The sequence below is a fragment of the Moschus berezovskii genome, chromosome 11 (genome assembly GCF_049115385.1).
Source record: "Moschus berezovskii isolate FMDL1 chromosome 11, NW_MosBer_1.0, whole genome shotgun sequence".
Taxonomy (NCBI): Eukaryota; Metazoa; Chordata; class Mammalia; order Artiodactyla; family Moschidae; genus Moschus; species Moschus berezovskii.
Window position 1 is genome coordinate 93,661,678 of NC_142470.1, and position 19,789 is coordinate 93,681,466.

General features: G+C 42.5%; 1 protein-coding gene across 4 annotated transcripts in view; it reads right to left on the minus strand.

The window, feature by feature from the left end:
• The window catches only part of SLC30A6 (solute carrier family 30 member 6), a 46,843-nt gene that overhangs the window by 6,799 nt on the left and 20,255 nt on the right, over positions 1-19,789 (minus strand). For all 4 annotated transcript variants that reach the window (XR_008682447.2, XM_055399936.2, XM_088841560.1 and 1 more), the window contains 3 exons: positions 17,570-17,672; positions 16,607-16,654; positions 14,891-14,959 (listed from right to left, as the gene is read on the minus strand). Coding sequence is in view for 3 of the 4 variants with exons in the window: in XM_055399936.2 (XP_055255911.1) it covers positions 14,891-14,959; positions 16,607-16,654; positions 17,570-17,672 (220 nt within the window). In the remaining variant the exon portion in view is untranslated. The remainder of the gene's footprint in view (positions 1-14,890; positions 14,960-16,606; positions 16,655-17,569; positions 17,673-19,789) is intronic.

Genomic DNA, 19,789 nt, shown 5'->3' on the forward strand with positions numbered 1-19,789 from the left:
CTCGGCATGTTTTTCCCACTGCTTTTCCCTCCCGTCATTCAGCTCCTCTCTCCATCTATGCCACTGCTTACAAAGTATTGGGCAGGTCATCATCTTTCCATTTCTGAAAGTTGTGTTTGAAACTGTTTACCTAAGATTGGGACTCAAAGCCACATGGCAGGGACTCTGTGCTGTGCTTAGTCACTCAGTCATATCCAACTTGGACTTAAGCCCAGCCAAAACTCAGGGTGCCTGGTTTCAGGACCTAATGAAGCTCAGGGTCTTGATGTCTCATTGCAAAAAATTCAGTGAGAGACACAGCAATAGGTAAGAAGTAGATTTGTTTGGATTCAGAAAGATGCACAGTCCAGAGTGTGTGATTTCCTATGTTAAAAAGGGAGGATCATTCTAACATTGGAGAACCACCCACTCCGTGGTCTTTTGATAGTGCCCTGGAACTGTCCTGGTGCCTCTGGATGTGTCACTAAGCTTGCAGACTGAGAATTAAGGTTTAGTTAAATTTGACTTGTCCTGGACCCATTTAATTTTAATTGGTTTATGTTATGCTCTTGGGCTATGTCATTCTTTCAAAAGTTGTACCCTGCCCCCTTCAATCCTGTCTCCTTCTTTTCCTGAGCCCTGCCCACAATGTTGCCTCTACTGTCTTCTGGAGAGAAACCAGAAAATAGCTGGCCCTTGGGAGGGAAATACTATATAATATCCAATCCTTCTAGATAGTCAGGCCTTCATCTTCCGTGTTTCCTACAAAATCTCTCAGTGAACCTGCTAGGGCAGGTGACAGGCACACAATGCCTGCTAGAAGTCCATCTGTTGGTAGTATCCCTTCAAGGTCAATTGGGCTTCCAGGGACAATGTTTGCCACTTTGGGAGTTAGCCCTGCAGGCCATTTGGCCCAAATCCTTATCACCCATGTCCTAAAGTTACCAACATAGCACCAGATCAAATCTACACTCTACTTTTATGGAACATATAGTCTATTGCCTTTTATCAATTTGTTCTTAAACCACTTACTAACTCCTACAACCAGGACTCTGTCCCCTTGTAGGCAACATAACTCCACCCCAATTATATTAAAATACTCTTGATCAACTATGGACGGAGGTCCATGACATTGTACAGGAGACAGGAATCAAGCCCATCCCCAAGAAAAAGAAATGCAAAAAAGCAAAATGGCTGTCTGAAGAGGCCTTACAAATAGCTGAGAAAAGAAGAGAAGCGAAAAGCAAAGGAGAAAAGGAAAGATATACCCATTTGAATGCAGAGTTCCAAAGAATAGCAAGGAGAGAAAAGGAAGCCTTCCTCAGATATCAGTGCAAAGAATTAGAGGAAAACAATAGAATGGGAAAGACTAGAGATCTCTGCAAGCAAATTAGAGATACCAAGGGAACATTTCATGCAAAGATGGGCTCAAGAAAGGACAGAAATGGTATGGACCTAACAGAAGCAGAAGATATTAAAAAGAGGGGGCAAGAATACACAGAAGAACTGTACAAAAAAGATCTTCATGACCCAGATAATCACAATGGTGTGATCACTCACCTAGAGTCAGACATCCTGGAATGTGAATTGACGTGGGCCTTAGGAAGCATCACTACGAACAAAGCTAGTGGAGGTAATGCAATTCCAGTAGAGCTACTTCAAATCCTAAAAGATGATGCTATGAAAGTGCTGCACTCAATATGCCAGCAAATCTGGAACTCTCAGCAGTGGCCACAGGACTGGAAATGGTCAGTTTTCATTCCAATCCCAAAGAAAGGCAATGTCAAAGAATGCTCAAACTACTGCACAATTGCACTCATCTCACATGCTAGGAAAGTAATGCTCAAAATTCTCCAAGCCAGGCTTCAGCAATATGTGAACCATGAACTTCCATATGTTCAAGCTGGTTTTAGAAAAGGCAGAGGCACCAGAGATCAAATTGCCAACATCCACTGGATCATCAAAAAAGCAAGAGAGTTGCAGAAAAACATCTATTTCTGCTTTATTGACTATGCCAAAGCTTCTGACTGTGTGGATCACAATAACTGTGGAAAATTCTGAAAGAGATGGGAATACCAGACCACCTGACCTGCCTCTTGAGAAGCCTGTATTCAGGTCAGGAAGCAACAGTTAGAACTGGATATGCAACACACTGGTTCCAAATAGGCAAAGGAGTACGTCAAAGCTCTATACTGTCACGCTGCTTATTTAACTTGTATGCATAGTACATCATGAGAAATGGTGGGCTGGAGGAAGCACAAGCTGGAATCAAGACTGCGGGGAGAAATATCAATAACCTCAGATATGCAGATGTCACCACCCTTGTGGCAGAAAGTGAAGAAGAACCAAAGAGCCTCTTGATGAAAGTGAAAGAGGAGAGTGAAAAAGTTGGCTTGAAGCTCAACATTCAGAAAACGAAGATCATGGCATCTGGTCCCATCACTTCATGGCAAATAGATGGAGAAACAGTGTCAGACTTTATTTTTCTGGGCTCCAGAGTCATTTCAGATGGTGATTGCAACCATGAAATTAAAAGACGCTTACTCCTTGGAAGGAAAGTTATGACCAACCTAGATAGCATATTAAAAAGCAGAGACATTATTTTGTCAACAAAGGTCCATCTAGTCAAGGCTATGGTTTATCCAGTGGTCACATATGGATGTGAGAGTTGGACTACAAAGAAAGCTGAGCGCTGAACAATTGATGTTTTTGAACTGTTGTGTTGGAGAAGACTCTTGAGAGTCCCGTGGACTGCAAGGAGATCCAACCAGTCCATCCTAAAGGAGATCAGTCCTGGGTGTTCACTGGTAGGACTGATGTTGAAGCTGAAACTCCAATACTTTGGCCAACTGATGTGAAGAGCTGACTCATTTGAAAAGACCCTGATGCTGGGAAAGATTGAGGGCAGGAGGAGAAGGGGATGACAGAGAATGAGATGGCTGGATGGCATCACCGACTCAATGGACATGGGTTTGGGTGGACTCTGGGAGTTGGTGATGGACAAGGAGGCCTGGTGTGCTGTGGTTCATGGGGTTGTAAAGAGTCAGACATGACTTAGCGACTGAACTGAAGTGAACTGAATGCCCCTAACAGGCCAAGATAACTCACTCCTTTCTCGTTACTTGTGTTATTACCTAAAGTGGGTGTATGACAATGAAATGTTTACCATTGGAAATACCCTAAACTGCTCTTATGGAGGACTAAGGGAAGAAATCAGTGACTTACATTCCCTCAGAGCAATAAGAAGATAAGGCTGATGGCTGTTTCACCAGGTTTCCAGTCTCAGGGCACAGGCTTGGATTGCTTTACATCATGATATCTATTCCCATCTGCAGTGGACAAACCAGCAGTGAGTTAAGATTACAACCCCTTAATTGTACCCAGCATTGGTCATGCTGGAGACCTTGGGGACACCCAATCCCAGCTAGGGGTCCCAGGGGTTGACCTACCTCAACCTGCCTAGGGATTTGGTCTTTGGGAGGTTGTCACGCCTCAACCTGCTTGGGGAACCACCAGTTCAGGGGTCCCAGGTCGACATGCCTTGACCAATGCCCAGGGACCCAATTCTCGGGAGACCAACCTGCCTCAACCTGCCCAGGAATTCGATCTCCAGGAGGCTATCATGACTCAGCCTGCAGGGGATCTGCACCCTGACCTGGGGACACCCAGCTCTCAGGTTGCAACAATACTGAGTAGGATAGACTTCAGAAAGACTCACACCTAAGGAAGTCCACCCATAAAAATAGAAGGAGGCCTATTAGGTTTTTTTTTTTTTTTTCTTTTCCTCTCTGTCATCACTGTCTTTCAGATGGAAAATAACCAATCCATTTCCTGACAGATGCCCTTGAGATGCATTCTTGATAACTGGAATCTATTTCAATCCTCAAACTCTTAAGAAGTCGTTTAAAATTCTTTTGTGTCTCTGGGGGATAAGGAAAGCTGGCCTGAGGATGGGAGTTTTAATTACAACACCATCCTGCAGCTAGACTTATTCTGCAAAAGATAAGGGAAATGGACAGATATCCCCTATGTCCAAATTTTCTTCTAAGAGATATAAAGGAACTCTGTGTTAAGTATGGGATTGTTGTATGGGCTACAAGTGAGCCTACCAGGCAAATGGTGTTAGGCACAGACAACCAAGAGAATGAAGCCCCCTATGAAGGCTCAACTCCCAAGGCTCCCGAGTTGCCTGTGCTTCTTCCATCCAAACGTGCCCCCATATCCGGGAGCATCCCCTCCACAAAAGCCAACTCGAGTATGTCCCTTAGTTGAAACTGGAGAATTCAGACCAGTTCAGGTCCACAAGCCCTTCTCCTTAGAACTTCTCCAAGACAGATCAAACAAGAGCTGAGAAGCTATACAGATGACCCAGTAAATATATAGATATATTGGAATGTGATACATTTCAACACATTACCTTGGCCTTTGACTTGACATGGAAGGACATCACAGTCATATTTAGTCAAACTTTATCTGACCCTGAGTACGCTAGGGTCTTAAAGGAAGCCCAAAGGTATGCTACAGGGCTTCATATGTCAAGTGATAATACCCAGCGGGTGAAACTGTGGTTCCCTCTTCAGATTCTAACTGGAATTATAACGACCCTGAGCACAACTGGAAAAGGGATCATTTTCTAATCTGTGTAAAGGCAGGACTAAAAGCAGCCCAGCAAAAAGTAATCAGTTATGCCTGGGGGTCAGCAATAACTCAGGAGCCCAACAAGAACCCCACTTACCAATCTGGACTTAGACTGTTATGAGGGACAGGTGATTTTAAAGGACAAATTCCTGTCCCAGTGTGGATCAGACATCAGGATAAAGTTACAACAGCTACAGCAGCAGGACCCTGCTGCCTCTTTAGATGAGATGTTCCAGACTCCAGCCACCAGACTCTAGCCACCAATACCTCTTAGAACAGAGAACAACAGGAGAGGGAGGCCAAAGTCCAGGAAAGGGAAAAAGGGAACAGACAAGGCATGCCCAGATTCTGGCTGCTCCCCAGGGAAGCCCTATGGCAAACCCCAAGTCCTTAAAGGACAAGGCACGAGGCAAATAACTAATCTGTAGACAGGCGGGACGCTGGGCCGAAGAGTGTCCAAATCCTGACAAGTCTCCTAAAGTGACTTGCTACAAATGCCATCAATCGGGACACTGGGCGGCACACTGTCCTGGGGACCCAAGAGCCTCAAGTTCAAGTGCCAAGCCTTCCCTCACGATAGTTTAACAGGACTGAAGCGGCCCAATCCAGCCAGTCCGCCTGTCACAGACAACCATCACAGGGCTGGAGCCAAGGGTGCAACTGGATGTGGCAGGTACGTCCGAGAATTTCTTGGTTGACACAGGGTCTACCTACTCTGTCTTGATCTCCTACTCCGGAACCTTCTCCTCCCAAACCTGTAACATTTAGGGTGCTACAGGAAAAACAACTACAAAAAGATTCACTCGAGCACTTCTTTGTTGCTGGGGTGGACAAATATTTTCCCACCAGTTTCTGGTGGTCCCTGAGTGTCCCAACCCCTTATTGGGAAGAGATATACTCACTAAACTGGGGACCACTCTTGTGATGGGAAGCTTTTCAGCCCCTAGAGCCCTACAGCTCCTGGTTACTACTGAGGAACCTGTCACACCCTCTCCAATAGGGAGAGACCAAAAACTATGGGAGGACAAAATTAACCACCAGGTGTGGGACCAGGGGACTCCTGTATGAGCCTACCAAGCTGAACTGGTCATCACTGTCCTCCAAGATCCCACTCGGTTTCCAAACCAGAAACAATACCCTCTCAGAAAAGAAGCTCGGGAAGGACTACAGCCTCTAAAATAAATAAATTCCTTGCCTGTGGGCTATTCAGTTCAGTTCAGTTCAGTTCAGTCACTCAGTCGTGTCCGACTCTTTGCGACCCCATGAATCACAGCACACCAGGCCTCCCTGTCCATCACCAACTCCTGGAGTTCACTCAAACTTAGCCCCCACCAATTTGCCATGTAACACCCCAATCCTCCCTGTAAAGAAAAAGGATGGGACCTGGCAAACAGTTTAAGATCTCCAGATCATAAATGAATCTATAGTCCCCCTCCATCCCACAGTACCCAATCCCGATGTAATCTTGGGAGAAATTCCACCCAGTGCCAAGTGGTTTAAAGTCTTGGATCTCAAGGATGAATTCTTTTGCATACCACTGCCTAAATAATCCCAGTATCTTTTTACCTTCGAGTGGGAAACTCCAGGAGAAAAACACCAACAGATGACTTGGACAGTATTACCTCAGGGGCTCAGAGACAGCCCCTACCTGTCTAGGCAGGCTCTTAGCTGGGATCTCCTAGACCTGGACCTGGGACCTAATGGGAAAATACTACAATATGTAGATGACCTGCTAATCTTCTCTCCAGATGAGAAAAATGCCCAACGTGCAATTCAGGATCTAAACTTTTTGGCAGAGAGGGGATATAAAGTCTTCTGTGCTAAGGTACAGATGATTGAGACAAAGGTCACTTACCTGGGAGTTCAGATTACACATGGGTCCAGGAGGCTGTCCTCTAATTGAGTACAAGGAATCCTCCAGTTGCCCTCCCCCACAACTCGAAAACAATTGTGAGCTTTCCTGGGGTTAACTGGGTATTATAGAATCTGTATACCCAACTATGGTCTAATTCCTCAGCCCTTATATGAAAACTTGAAGGGATAGGATGATTCAATCCCATTGATATGGGAACTCCTCAAAAGAAGGCAGAGGCTACACTAGACAAGCCTTAACTCGAGCACCCACCTTGAGGTTACCAGAGCTAGAAAAAGCATTCCAACTTTACATTCACAAAAAGGAAGGAAGAGCCTTGGGAGTGTTAACTCAAAGACTGGGACCTGAGCCCCAGCCTGTAGCTTGCTTATCCAAGAGGCTTGAACCAACTGCCCGAGGCTGGCCTTCTTGCCTTTGAAATCTTGCAGCTATTGCAGTCCTGATAGAAGATGCTTTAAAACTCTCTTCTGGGAGCAAATTATTTTTACCAGCCACCAAATGAAACAACTGAATGGGAGAGGCCATTTATGGATGTCCGATCAAAGGGTCCTCAGATATCAAGTAGTGCTGATGGAAAATCCAGGCCTTACTATATCCCCTTATGAGGTTCCTAACCGAGCCACCCTCCTGAATACCCCCGAGGGCTCTCTCCCCTTTGACTCTTGCCTGGAAACCTTGGACCACTGGACAAAACCCTGAGAGGGGTTGTCAGAAGATCCTCTGACTAATCCTGAGGAAATCTGGTACAATGATGCAAACAGCTTTGTCTTGGATGGAAAAAGAAGAGCTAGATATGCAGTAGTCTCCAATTTTGAGACCACAGAGGCCAAACCTTTGCTACCAGTTACTTTAGTCCAATTAGCTGAGCTCATAGCCCTGACTTGAGCTTAGAGCTGGGGAAAGGAAAAAGAGTAGCAATTTACAGATTCCAATTATGCCTTTCTGGTGCTATATGCACATGTTGCTGTTTGGAAAGAAAGAGGCCACTTGATCACCCGAGGGGCCCCAATCAAATATGGTCATCAAATCCTTAGGTTCTTGGAGGCAGTCCATCTGCCCACTGAGGTTTCAGTCTCCCATTGTAAAGGACACCAAAAACGGAGCACAGAAGTGGCACAAGGGAACCAACTAGTTGATGAGGCAGCTAAGAGAGCAGCTTCACAGAACAATGACCTAATAGGGGTTGCCACAAATAGGAAAAGGAGTACGTCAAGGTTGTATATTGTCACCTTGCTTATTTAACTTATATGCAGAGCACATCATGAGGAACGCTGGGCTGGAAGAAGTGCAAGCTGGAATCAAAATTGCTGGGAGAAATATCAATAATCTCAGATATGCAGATGACACCACCCTTATGGCAGAAAGTAAAGAGGAACTCAAAAGCCTCTTGGTGAAAGTGAAAGAGGAGAGTGAAAAGGATGGCTTGAAGCTCAACATTCAGAAAACTAAGATCATGGGCATCTGGCCCCATCACTTCATGGGAAATAGATGGGGAAACAGTGGAAACAGCTCCAAAATCACTGCGGATGCTGATTGCAGCCATGAAATTAAAAGACGTTTACTCCTTGGAAGGAAAGTTATGACCAACCTAGATAGTATATTAGAAAGCAGAGACATTACTTTGCCAACAAAGGTCTGTCTAGTCAAGGCTATGGTTTTTCCTGTGGTCATGTATGGATGTGAGAGCTGGACTGTGAAGAAAGCTGATCGCCGAAGAATTGATGCTTTTGAACTGTGGTGCTGGAAGACTCTTGAGAGTCCCTTGGACTGCAAGGAGATCCAACCAATCCATTCTAAAGGAGGTCGATCCTGGGTGTTCATTGGAAGGACTGACGCTAAAGCTGAAACTCCAATACTTTGGCCACCTCACGCGACGAGTTGGCTCACTGGAAAAGACTCTGATGCTGGGAAGGATTGGGGGCGGGAGGAGAAGGGGACGACAGAGAATGAGATGGCTGGATGGCATCACCGACTCGATGAACATGAGTTTGAGTGTACTCCGGGAGTTGGTGATGGACAGGGAGGCCTGGCGTGCTGTGATTCACAGGGTCGCAAAGAGTCGGTCACGACTGATCAAGAACTGAACCCTAGTTCCACAGACTAATTTGCCAGAAACTCCTTCATATACTAAAGGTGAGACTTTTAAAGCTAAGAATGAGGGCTTTCAATAAGATCATATGTGGTGGTTCCAAAAGGAGGGACTCCTTTTTCTGCCTGGGAACCTCCAACGGAAGTTGGTTAACTCCTTACATGCCACCACTCATTTAGGGGAGAAGGCCCTCCAAAGATTACTAGAAAGGTCCTTCAGAGGCATAGGCCTCCAAACAACTATAAGGCAAATGGTCTCCTCTTGTTCCACTTGCCAATTAAACAACTCCCAAGGAGCTCGAAGACCCCAACTGGCCCAGCCTGTCCAACAGCATGGGACCTACCCAGGAAAAGACTGGCAGATGGACTTCACCCAGATGCCAGTTTCTCAAGGGTATAAATACCTACTAGTCATGATAGATACAGTCACAGGTTGGATTGAAGGCTGAGGAGGTGGGAAAAAAAACTGATCCATGAAATCATTCTGAGATTTGGCCTGCCCAGGTCATTACAAAGTGACAATGGGACATCATTTACTTCTAAGGTCACCCAAGGGGTCTCTAAAACATTGGGCATTACTTATTATCTCCATTGTGCCTGGAGGCCTCAGTCTTCAAGAAAAGTAGAAAGAGCCAACCAATTCTTAAAATCAGTGATAAAAAAGATAACCCAGGAGACCTCCTTGGGATGGAAGGAGGCTTTACCAATAGCTTTCCTCCACACCCGTATTGCCCCTAAGGAAGAGGTTGGTCTTAGTCCTTATAAGATGCTATATGGGAGACCTTTTGTTTATGTCAGTGACCTCTTCCTAGATCCTGAGGCTCAAACCCTCCCGTCTTATACCATGGCCACTGGGCAATTCCAACAAGATATATGCTTTGTGGGGTGTCAACCAGGACCCAAAAGATTCTTAAGAGTCACCACTAAATGTTCCAGAGACTCAAGTCCTAATTAAAATCTTGAAAGATGGGTCCCCAAAGGCTCAACTCCAGCCCACATGGAAGGGTCCCTAACCTGTAATACTTTCTACACTCACAGCAGTCAAGGTACCAGGACACAACTCCTGGATTCACTAATCACAAGTCAAGCCGTGGAAGAAGACAAAAGAGGACACTCAATATACCTGTGAACCCCTGGGAGATCTCAGATACCTATTCAGAACTACAAATGAGGGTCATTTTAATAAACGCCCCCAAAATCAAGTTTCTGGGGATAAGATTTCTCAAGATAGCTCTAAAGAGCCAACACAGCTTGGCAGAGGTTATACTCCAAAACAGACAGGAGATAGATCTCCTGATCCCTGAACAAGGAGGGACTTGAGCCATCTTGAATGAGACATATCGTTTCTAGGTAAATACCTCCAGCTAAGTTAAAGAAAGTCTCACAGTCCTCAAGAAGAACACAGTCGTCAAAAAAAATCTCCTACAGGATCTCAAAGAATGAGCTAGAGAGTTCTTGGGGTGGCTCCAATCTCTCTTTGGGGGATTCTTCTCCTGGCGAGGGGGAATTTGGAGTTGGCTAATGCTCCTACCACCCCTGTTATCACCATATTGATGCTGCTTATGACTGCTCCATGTATTATCAATTGTCTAACCTACTTTGTCCCCGCCCAAGTCAACAAGCTACAACATGCGGTGCCAGTTCAACAAGGATATATAAAACTACACCCGACCATAGAAAATATCACTCATCCTTAGATGGATACTGCTATAAGGACTCTGAGGCTTGAGATTAGCAAGAGGGGGAGGCCCAATGCCCCTCACTGTCCCAACTCAGTAGGAAGTGCCACAGAGACCTTGATGCCCCTATTCCCAAAGAATTGGGCCTCCCATCTCTTGAGGGGGGAATGTTAGGTAGCTAGAATAGGAAAAAGGAGCCCAAAATAGTGGTGGCTAAAAGACAAAGAAAGGAAAAAGCCCGCAAAAATAGAACAAAGGAAGGTCCAAGGACCAGAGTGAGGACCTCAGGTGAAACAAACAGCCCTCCTGGCTAGCCCAATTTACATAGGGCAGGTTCAGGGGGAGGAGAAAGAAGATAAAAAAGGAGCCAAAACTGAGCCCCTTGGCCCATCCTCCTGCCTTGAGGATGTATTTTCCTTTGTTTGCCAAATAAAACTGAGCTGTAACTGAGCTGTAACACTGGTCCACTGCTTCAAATTTTTGCTGCGGTGAGACAGAACTGAGAAAATTACACACTCTCCCGACAAAACTATACTACAAAAATTATAGTAATCAAAATAGCACCGTACTGGCACAAACCAGACACACAGATCAATGGAACAGAACAGAGAACCCAGAAATAAAACCACATACATACGGTCAATTAGTCTACAATGAAGGAGGCAGAAAATACAAAGGGGAAGAGACAGTTCCTTCAACAAGTGGTGCTAGAAAAACTGGACAGCTACATGCAAAAGAACAAAGCTAGAACATTTTCTCATACCATGTACACGAGTAAACTTAAGAAAACACAAGCAGTAATAAGCTCCTTGACATCAGCCTTTGCAATCTTTTTTGATCTGTCTCCTCAGGCAAGGGCCACAAAAGCAAAAATAAGCAAACAGGACCTCATCAAAATAAAAGGCTTGTGCAGCGAAGGAAACCATCAAAGGCAACCTACTGAATGGGAGAAGATATTTGCAAACAGTATGTCTGATGAAGACATAAAAGAACTCATTCAACTCAACATCAAAACCCTCCCATCCCCAATTAACAAATGGCCTTGAACCTGCATGCTGCATAGCACAGCTAAGGAAAAAAAAACACATTTTATATTAGAGGACTGATTAAATAAAATATGGTATATTCATATATCGTAAAATTCTGCAGTCATTATGAATTATGCTAGGATTCTTGAAAGACAGAAGCATTGGTAGCATTTTTTGAAATTCCCCAAATATCCCCATAAAAACAGAAACTAAGATAGCAAATTCAAAAACCTATGGACAACACCTACCAAAAAAAAAAAAGATAACACAACACCCTGCTGCAGCTGCTGCTGAGTCACTTCAGTCGTGTCCGACTCTGTGCAACCCCATAGACGGCAGTCCACCAGGCTCCCCCAACCCTGGGATTCTCCAGGCAAGAACACTGGAGTGGGCTGCCATTTCCTTCTGCAAGGCGTGAAAGTGAAGTCGCTCAGTTGTGTCTGATTTTTAGCGACCCCATGGACTGCAGCCTACCAGGCTCCTCCATCCACAGGATTTTCTAGGCAAGAGTACTCAACACAACACCCTAAGAAAACCCAAATACAAACGGTAAGACCTGTGAGGTATCAGCATTTGTGGAGGAGGATACAAAAGGGCATCTGATCGACCTAAAAACCTCACAATAGGTAACTAGCTCTTCATGGAAATCTAGGACAGTGAATTTGAGAAAGGCAGCTGGGAACTGGAAGGTGTTTTGCACATTTCAATACCAGGTGAATACACTGGGTCTGCAATAAGATATGAAGAACTGGAGTAGTATGACCCTGTGAGCACTCAAAAGTAACCAAGCAAAGCTCCCTTCCAGCACAAAGCCCCACATTAAGAAGAAACAGCTGGGAAGAGAATCTAAATTGAGCAGCAGAGTAGAAACAGAGGATAAAGAAGGTTCAGATACAAATGGGAGAGGAGCAGAACCAGGAGGAAAAAAACTTTCACTTCAAGACTCATCAGAAGAGGGCGCTCTAGAACCATGAATTCAGACATATTACCTTAAACCATTTTTTTTATTTTAAAACTCAGGAAAACGAATTTCATATAAAAAGGAGCAAAAGAAAAGAACTGAATCTAAATCCCACACATAGTTATTATAAGAAAAAAGGAGAATATAGAATAGATTATAAAAGACTGGAAAGATTTACCTACAAAACTGATAAGAACTAGGACTTTCTTTTATAAATCAATTTTTGAACTGATTAAGAATAATATAAATCAAAATAGAAAACCTAGAAATGGAGTGGCAATTAGAAATACATGAAAAGAAATTTGTTTTCAGGGATTCCCTAACTGTCCAGTGGTTAGAACCTGGTCCTTTGACTGCTGTGGGCCTGGGTTCCAGATCTGGCAAGTCGTTCCCAAATTTCTGAAACAAAGATTAAGCTAGAAAAGCAATAAACATACAAGTATATTATGAAAAATATACATATAAAAAGAGAAGTTTTACAAATCAAAGGAAATTGAGATATTAAATAACTGAAAGAAAATAACAAATATGAAAGAAAGGTAAAACTCCACCATGCTTATAATAGGCATTTCCAAATCACTGCGGATGCTGATTGCAGCCATGAAATTAAAAGACGCTTACTCCTTGGAAGGAAAGTTATGACCAACCTAGATAGTATATTAAAAAGCAGAGACATTACTTTGCCAACAAAGGTCCATCTAGTCAAGACTATGGTTTTTCCAGTGGTCATGGATGGATGTGAGAGTTGGACTGTGAAGAAAACTGATCGCCGAAGAATTGATGCTTTTGAACTGTGGTGCTGGAGAGGACTCTTGAGAGTCCCTTGGACTGCAAGGAGATCCAACCAGTCCATTCTAAAGGAGATCAATCCTGGGTGTTCATTGGAAGGACTGATGCTAAAGGTGAAACTCCAATAATCTGGCCACCTCATGCAATGAGTTGACTCACTGGAAAAGACTCTGATGCTGGGAAGGATTGGGGGCGGGAGGAGAAGGGGACGACAGAGAATGAGATGGCTGGATGGCATCACCCACTCTATGGACATGAGTTTGAGTGAACTCCGGGAGTTGGTGATGGACAGGGAGGCCTGGCGTGCTGTGATTCATGGGGTAGCAAAGAGTCGGACACGACTGAGCGACTGAACTGAACTGAACTGAAAGAAGAAAATCAAAGCAAGAGAAGAGAATATTAAGAACTTTAATTAAAAAAAACTTTCCTGAAAATTCTAAAGAACTGTTTTTTAAATAACATTATAGAAAGGTACACTGCATCCCTGAAATAACGGACCATCAACACCAAGACACATTCTAGTAAAATTACTGGCTTTAAAAATATTTTAGGCATAGAGGTAAAAAGATGAAGTCACATATCAAGGGGAAAAAATAAGACTATGAGTCATCAGGGTTTATCACAGCAATGCCTTATGCCAGAGGTAAGAAACTCAAGAAAATAAAACATCTGCTCAGGATGTTACATCCAGCCAAATGATTTTCAATAATGTTCACAACTGCTTTCAACATGCAAAAATTTAGGGAATATTGTTTGCAAGGGCCTTTTTACTAAAGAATTTACTAGAGAATGAGTTTGAGATATCCAAAATAATGAGTGAGAGAGGGGAAGAGAAGGGGAAGGGAGAGATAAGTAGCCATTTTTCCATTAAAAGAGTATAAGTCTGAACTAAAAACTGCAAAGCAGTGATATCATTGAGCTGTTGGACCAACCCTAATCTGCCTCTAAAATCTATGTTACAAAAGTCAAATCCTCTATTTTTTTAAACTGGTACTGTAGAAGAGTAATATTTAATAACATGGAGAACTGTTTATGATATATTAAGTGAAAAGAACAAATTATAAAACAGCACGACCTCATTTTCTCAAGAGTTTAAGTATGTAAGTATTAACACCAAAAAATCAATGGCAGTTTTCTTTGCATGACAGGAATACGGTTGTTTCAATTTTTTTTCTGGGTACTTTCCTGTATTTTCTTCATCTTTCCTGACATAGGAATAAAATCATGCCATAACAAAATCTCTTTGGTTAATGAGGTCGAAACTGGATTAGAAAAGATGGAATTTTATGCTGAAACAGCTATTATTATAACTCTTTAACATATACAGCAAAAATCTCCAAAATCAGAACTGCAATAAAAAAGAAAATAATTGCACATTTTACTTTTGCAACCTTTTCATATTTAGGAATGTCTGACTATGGATTTTTCTCTTTTGAACAGCCCAGTATTAAGATCATTTAGTTTGAAAGGAAAAAAATGAAGACAAACATCCCATAATTAATCTCAATTAGGTTACTGAATCCATCTACATATTTTACTTTATTGAACAGAAATGGGAATCAAAGTATCTATAAAAATTTTAAAGAAAAGCTTTTCTCAGTTTTAAAAATTATAAACTATGTTTTAAAACATACCTAAAGTAATATATATAGTCCGTGGAATTCTCCAGGCCAGAATACCGGAGTGGGTAGCCTTTCCCTTCTCCAGGGGATCTTCCCAACCCAGGGATCAAACCCAGGTCTCCCACATTGCAGGCAGATTCTTTACCAGCTGAGGCATGAGGGAGCTGGTAAAGAGCCTAAAAATTATAAACTATGTTTTAAAATATAACTAAAGTAATACATAGAAAGCATACCAATGAGCCAAAACCTAGGGTCCAAAAATGCTCATTTCGGACTTCCAAGACTCCATCCAAGGTAGATACCTAATCAAAAACATAGAAATAGGGTTTTTTTATTCGACATATCCAACACAGCTCAGTCAAATTACGGACTTGCTCTACACCGAGGAATGACATGGTCAAACCCTGCATGAAGACACTCATTAGCCAAAAGAAGTGCCAGACCATTCACTCAAGATATCATTTCTCCTTGTTCCATACTGAGCCAGGGTCTTTTTTTTTCTTTCAAGTTTCTTATCTGCACCAATTTCTCTAGAATTAGGTCTTTACTTCCCTCACCCACACCTTTTTCAACACTGTGCAGTTCTTTTCATCTTATTAGGATAGTTTATGTTTATATCCAGGTTTCCTGTGTGCTGTTTTGGATCTGTCAGGAATTCTCTGTTCCTTATTAATTCCTGAATATTCAGGAATTAAGAGGAGAAGCAAGCCTCTCCGGGGGGCTCAGGAATCCAGGCATTTCCTTCATTAGTTTTTCTATACAGTGATAAGTACCCTCTTCCTTTTTATGAACTATATGGTAAAAGTGATTATTTACAACTCCCTCTCTTTAATATGGATCGCCTATGTTTTGTAAGTCTGGAATTTAATCTTTATCTTTGCTGAGAATAACTACAGTATAAATACCTGCACAATGTTGAATAAAATGCCTTTGCTCCATCAGCGCTTTGGTCCCCTTGTCTTGCGTTCTCTCCCCCTCTCCGCCCCACCCCCACCCCCCGCCCCGCCCCGCCATCTGTCTTTTTCAGGCTAATTCCTGGAGCGTAGAGGCTCTCTGGGTTCACTTTCCTGCCCGGGCTTCTAAGACCCTCTGAGAAGGCGCTCTGTGCCTTCACCCCATCTAGAGGGCGTCTGAGGCCTTCGTGAACAGAGCAAGCACCGTGCCAGGGGCTTTACTGACTTTCTGCGTAAACCAAGGAATATCAGCCTCTTTCTCTCTCCTTTACTTTCTCATCAGTTGACTCCGGACCACCAGGTTCCGGTCCATTAAGGGACTAACAGTCAGCTACACTGATCAAAGTGGCCTCTGTGATACTGACAATCAATAGTTTTAATTACTCTCAACATTCAAATAATCTGATTATCATATTCCTTCATTAGTTAACAGGTGAAATTTTATAACAATACAAAATCAAAGCCCACTATATGGTGAAGCAATCACCATGTCAAAGTGGCCTCTGACTTAATCAGAATCCTAAGTTTGAATATGCTTTGTGTGTGTGCGTGCTCAGTCTTGTCCAACTCTTTGCGACCCCATGGACTATAGCTTCCTCTGTCAATGGAATTTCCCCAGCAAGAATGGAGTGGGTTGCCATTTCCTCCTCCAGGGGATCTTCCCGACCCAGGGATCAAACCTGCATCTCCTGTGTCTCCTGCACTGGCAGCTGGATTCTTTACCACTGAGTCACCTGGGAAGCCCAGGTTTGAATACAGAATCATACAATTCACAGCCCTTTGTAACAAATAGTGTGGTCTTTAGACAATTACCTTCTACATTTATTTCAAGTGAATTTGGCTTCCAGACTGAGCAAGTGGTCAAATTTTTCAATTTTTGTCACTATGTTACATAAACTTCCCTAAAATTCTAGAAAGAGCTTGAAATTATTTGTACCCACTCTTTGTATTCTCTAATCATAAATTAAAATGATTTTATTTATTATTCCATCTTACCTCTCTGATAAGTTTGTCCAACTGACCAATAACATGGGGTGGTGTTGTCTGGGGGAATAAAATAAAACAGAACATGAATCTAGAGATAAAAAATTTTGCGACAGTGGCCCTGACAGTAAAAAAATAAAACAAACATGCATTTTATACCAGCCTTGGCTTTGTTTCACATGTGCCTTCACATGGTTTAGGAAAGAGAGGTTTCAACTGACTCACTCATAAAGCAACATCAGGAATCCACCCATGCTTATTTCTTATCTTGCAAAGAAGCTGCTATTTCTGTAACCAAATAAGCCTTAAAGAACCAACAAATCAACAAAAACATCTTCAAGAAAGTAAAATTTTGTATAAGACATAGCACTAGTAAACTAATACCTTATTGTTATTGTTGCTTCTGGAGAGGGAGATACAACTCACATATTTTAGAAAAGATGTGTGGGAAAGGCATAATGAGAAGCAGTGCCTATACAGTCATCTAGACCTGGGAAACCATCTGTCCAGTCAGGTGCTGTCTACAGGTGTTCCCATTGTTTCAATAAGAAGTGATCTCTCGTTTTTAAGTTTGAAATTTAGAAGTCTCACTAATTCAAGGATAGGAAATAAGAAAACAATCATAACTGGATTATACAATAGCCAAAACACATTTATTAGAGGAAAAAAAGTATTTAAAGAGATTTTAACTAATATTGTTTTTACTTGAAATATTATTAGAGGCAAAACTTCTCATTTATGCTTTTGTCTTATATATAAATATATGAAGACTCATTTGTGCCTATTTTGTACACCAATATAATTTCATCTGGTTCTTAATATACAAATTTCAGAGGTTATTGTTTGGCTTCATTTCCAACAGGACCCTCTAGTAGCTAAAAATTTCATGATGTGGCAGAAGAACACGTTTATTTTTATAATCTGGCAAGAGGACACAGCTAATTTTAAGCATGCATACTGAAAGATGACCGTTACCTGGAGCAACACTTTCCCACTGTACACGCTCATGGGGTACATAGTGCCGAATGTCATCAGAGCAATGGCGATGGCTGATGCAGTGTCCACGGCAAAATAATTACTAGAAAGGAAAAACAATTCTAAATCCTAAATGTATCCTTCACTAGGCTTCGTACAATTTAATCCACCAAACTTTAATTATCTATCTCAAGCAACAGGACTATTTTACCACAGCTGGCCACTACTGCAATGAGAACATCTCAAAGGAAAAAAGAAAGTTTTCAGAATCCTTGCTTGCCAACGTTTAAGGGAAAATAACTAATAATTATGTTAATTAGTGTGAAGAGAGATTACGAAGAAAAAAATGTATTTCCCCACAATGTCCTTTTAATCTACTTGTCAAGTGTAAGTATGTCATATATATTTATTTGCTGCAACAAATAAAAACCTTTAACTAGTAATTTCTGATAAAGACCAATGGAATTCATCTGTGATTCTATCAATTTGCTGTAAACATTAACTTTCCAATAATTAGTATTAAAAAAGTTCAAATTCCCCAGGAATTTCATAAGATGAGATTCTTAACAGTTCCTGCCTTTGTGAAAAATATAAGAAATGACTGAGTACAAAGGAGAAGTCCTACAGGGTATCACGGTTGCACAAAGGAGTGAGTAGTGAGCCTACAGGGTAGGATAATCCAGAAAGGCTAAATAAAAAGGAGGTGACATCTGAGCTGAGCCTTCAAAGATGGCCAAGATGATGGGGGCAAGATACTGCAGACAGTGAAAGCAGCATGTGCAAGGGCATGAAAACCCTAATGCAGTGAAGAAACCAGCAACAGTTAAGCATAGGCAGATGGATGGCTAGTAAGGTTGGTAGAGGCTTCATCATACTAGCAACTTTTAATTTTGTTAAGTATACAAAGGAGAGGATTTTGAAACAGGAAAATATTATGTCTAGATTTGAAGCTTTTAATGATCACCTCTGTAGTAAAAGAGCAGGTAACTAAAGATGTGTGAGAAGAAAAATTTTGAGATCAGGAGACTATTCTAATTAGGTCAAGGAAATGAGGATAAAGGCCTCAATTTAGGGAACAGAATGGGAAGAAGGAATAGATAAAAAAGGAAAGATTAAACAAGACTGGGAGACAAGACTATCATTTACAACAGCCAAGACATGGAAACAACCTGCGTGCTTGTTGACAGATAAAAGGATAAAGAAAATGTGGCACATGGAAAGTGAAAGTGCAAGTCGGTCAGTCGTGCCCAACTCTCTGCGACCCCATGGACTATAAAGTCCATGGAATTCTCCAGGCCAGAATACGGGAGTGGGTAGCCTTTCCCTTCTCCAGGGGATCTTCCCAACCCAGGGATTGAACCCAGGTCTCCCTCATTATAGGCGGATTCTTTACCAGCTGAGCCACAAGGGAAGCCCAAGAATAATGGAGTGGGTAGCCTATCCCTTCTCCAGCAGATCTTCCCGACCCAGGAACTGAATTGGGGTCTCCTGCATTGCAGGTGGATTCTTTACCAACTGAGCTGTCAGGGAGGCCCCATGTGGCATATATATATACATAAATATGTACACTAGTGGAACATTATTCAGTTCTAAGAAGGAAATCCTGCCATTTCTGACATGGATGGACCTTGAGGACATTATGCTAAGTGAAATAAGCCAGATACAAAAGGACAAATACATATGATTTCATTTAAATCAAGTACTCAGACTACTTCATAGCGACCAAAAGTGGAATAGTGGTTGCCAGGGGCTGGAAGGAGCCCGAATGGGTAGAAGTTATTTAACGGGTACAGGTTCAGCTGGGGAAGATTAAAAAGTTCTGTAGATGAATCATGATGATGGTTGTACAACAAAATGAATGCACCAAATTTCTGTGAAAATACTAAACTGTATGCTTGAAAATGGCTAAAATGGTAAATTTTATTTTATGTATGTTTTTCACACAATTTAAAAGTGGAAAGCAGGGCTCCCCTAGTGGTTCAGGGGTAGAGAATCTGCCTGCCAACGCAGGAGACATGGGTTTAATCCCTGATTCAGGAAGACCCCACATGCTGCAGAAGAACCAAGACCGTGCACCGCCACTACTGAGCCTACTTGCCGCAACTCTGAGGCCCGTGCTCCACGACAGGAGATGCCGCTGCAATGGGACGCCTGAGCACCACAACGAGCCCCCGGCCACCACAACCAGAGAAAAGCCGACGAAGCAATAAAGACCCAGTG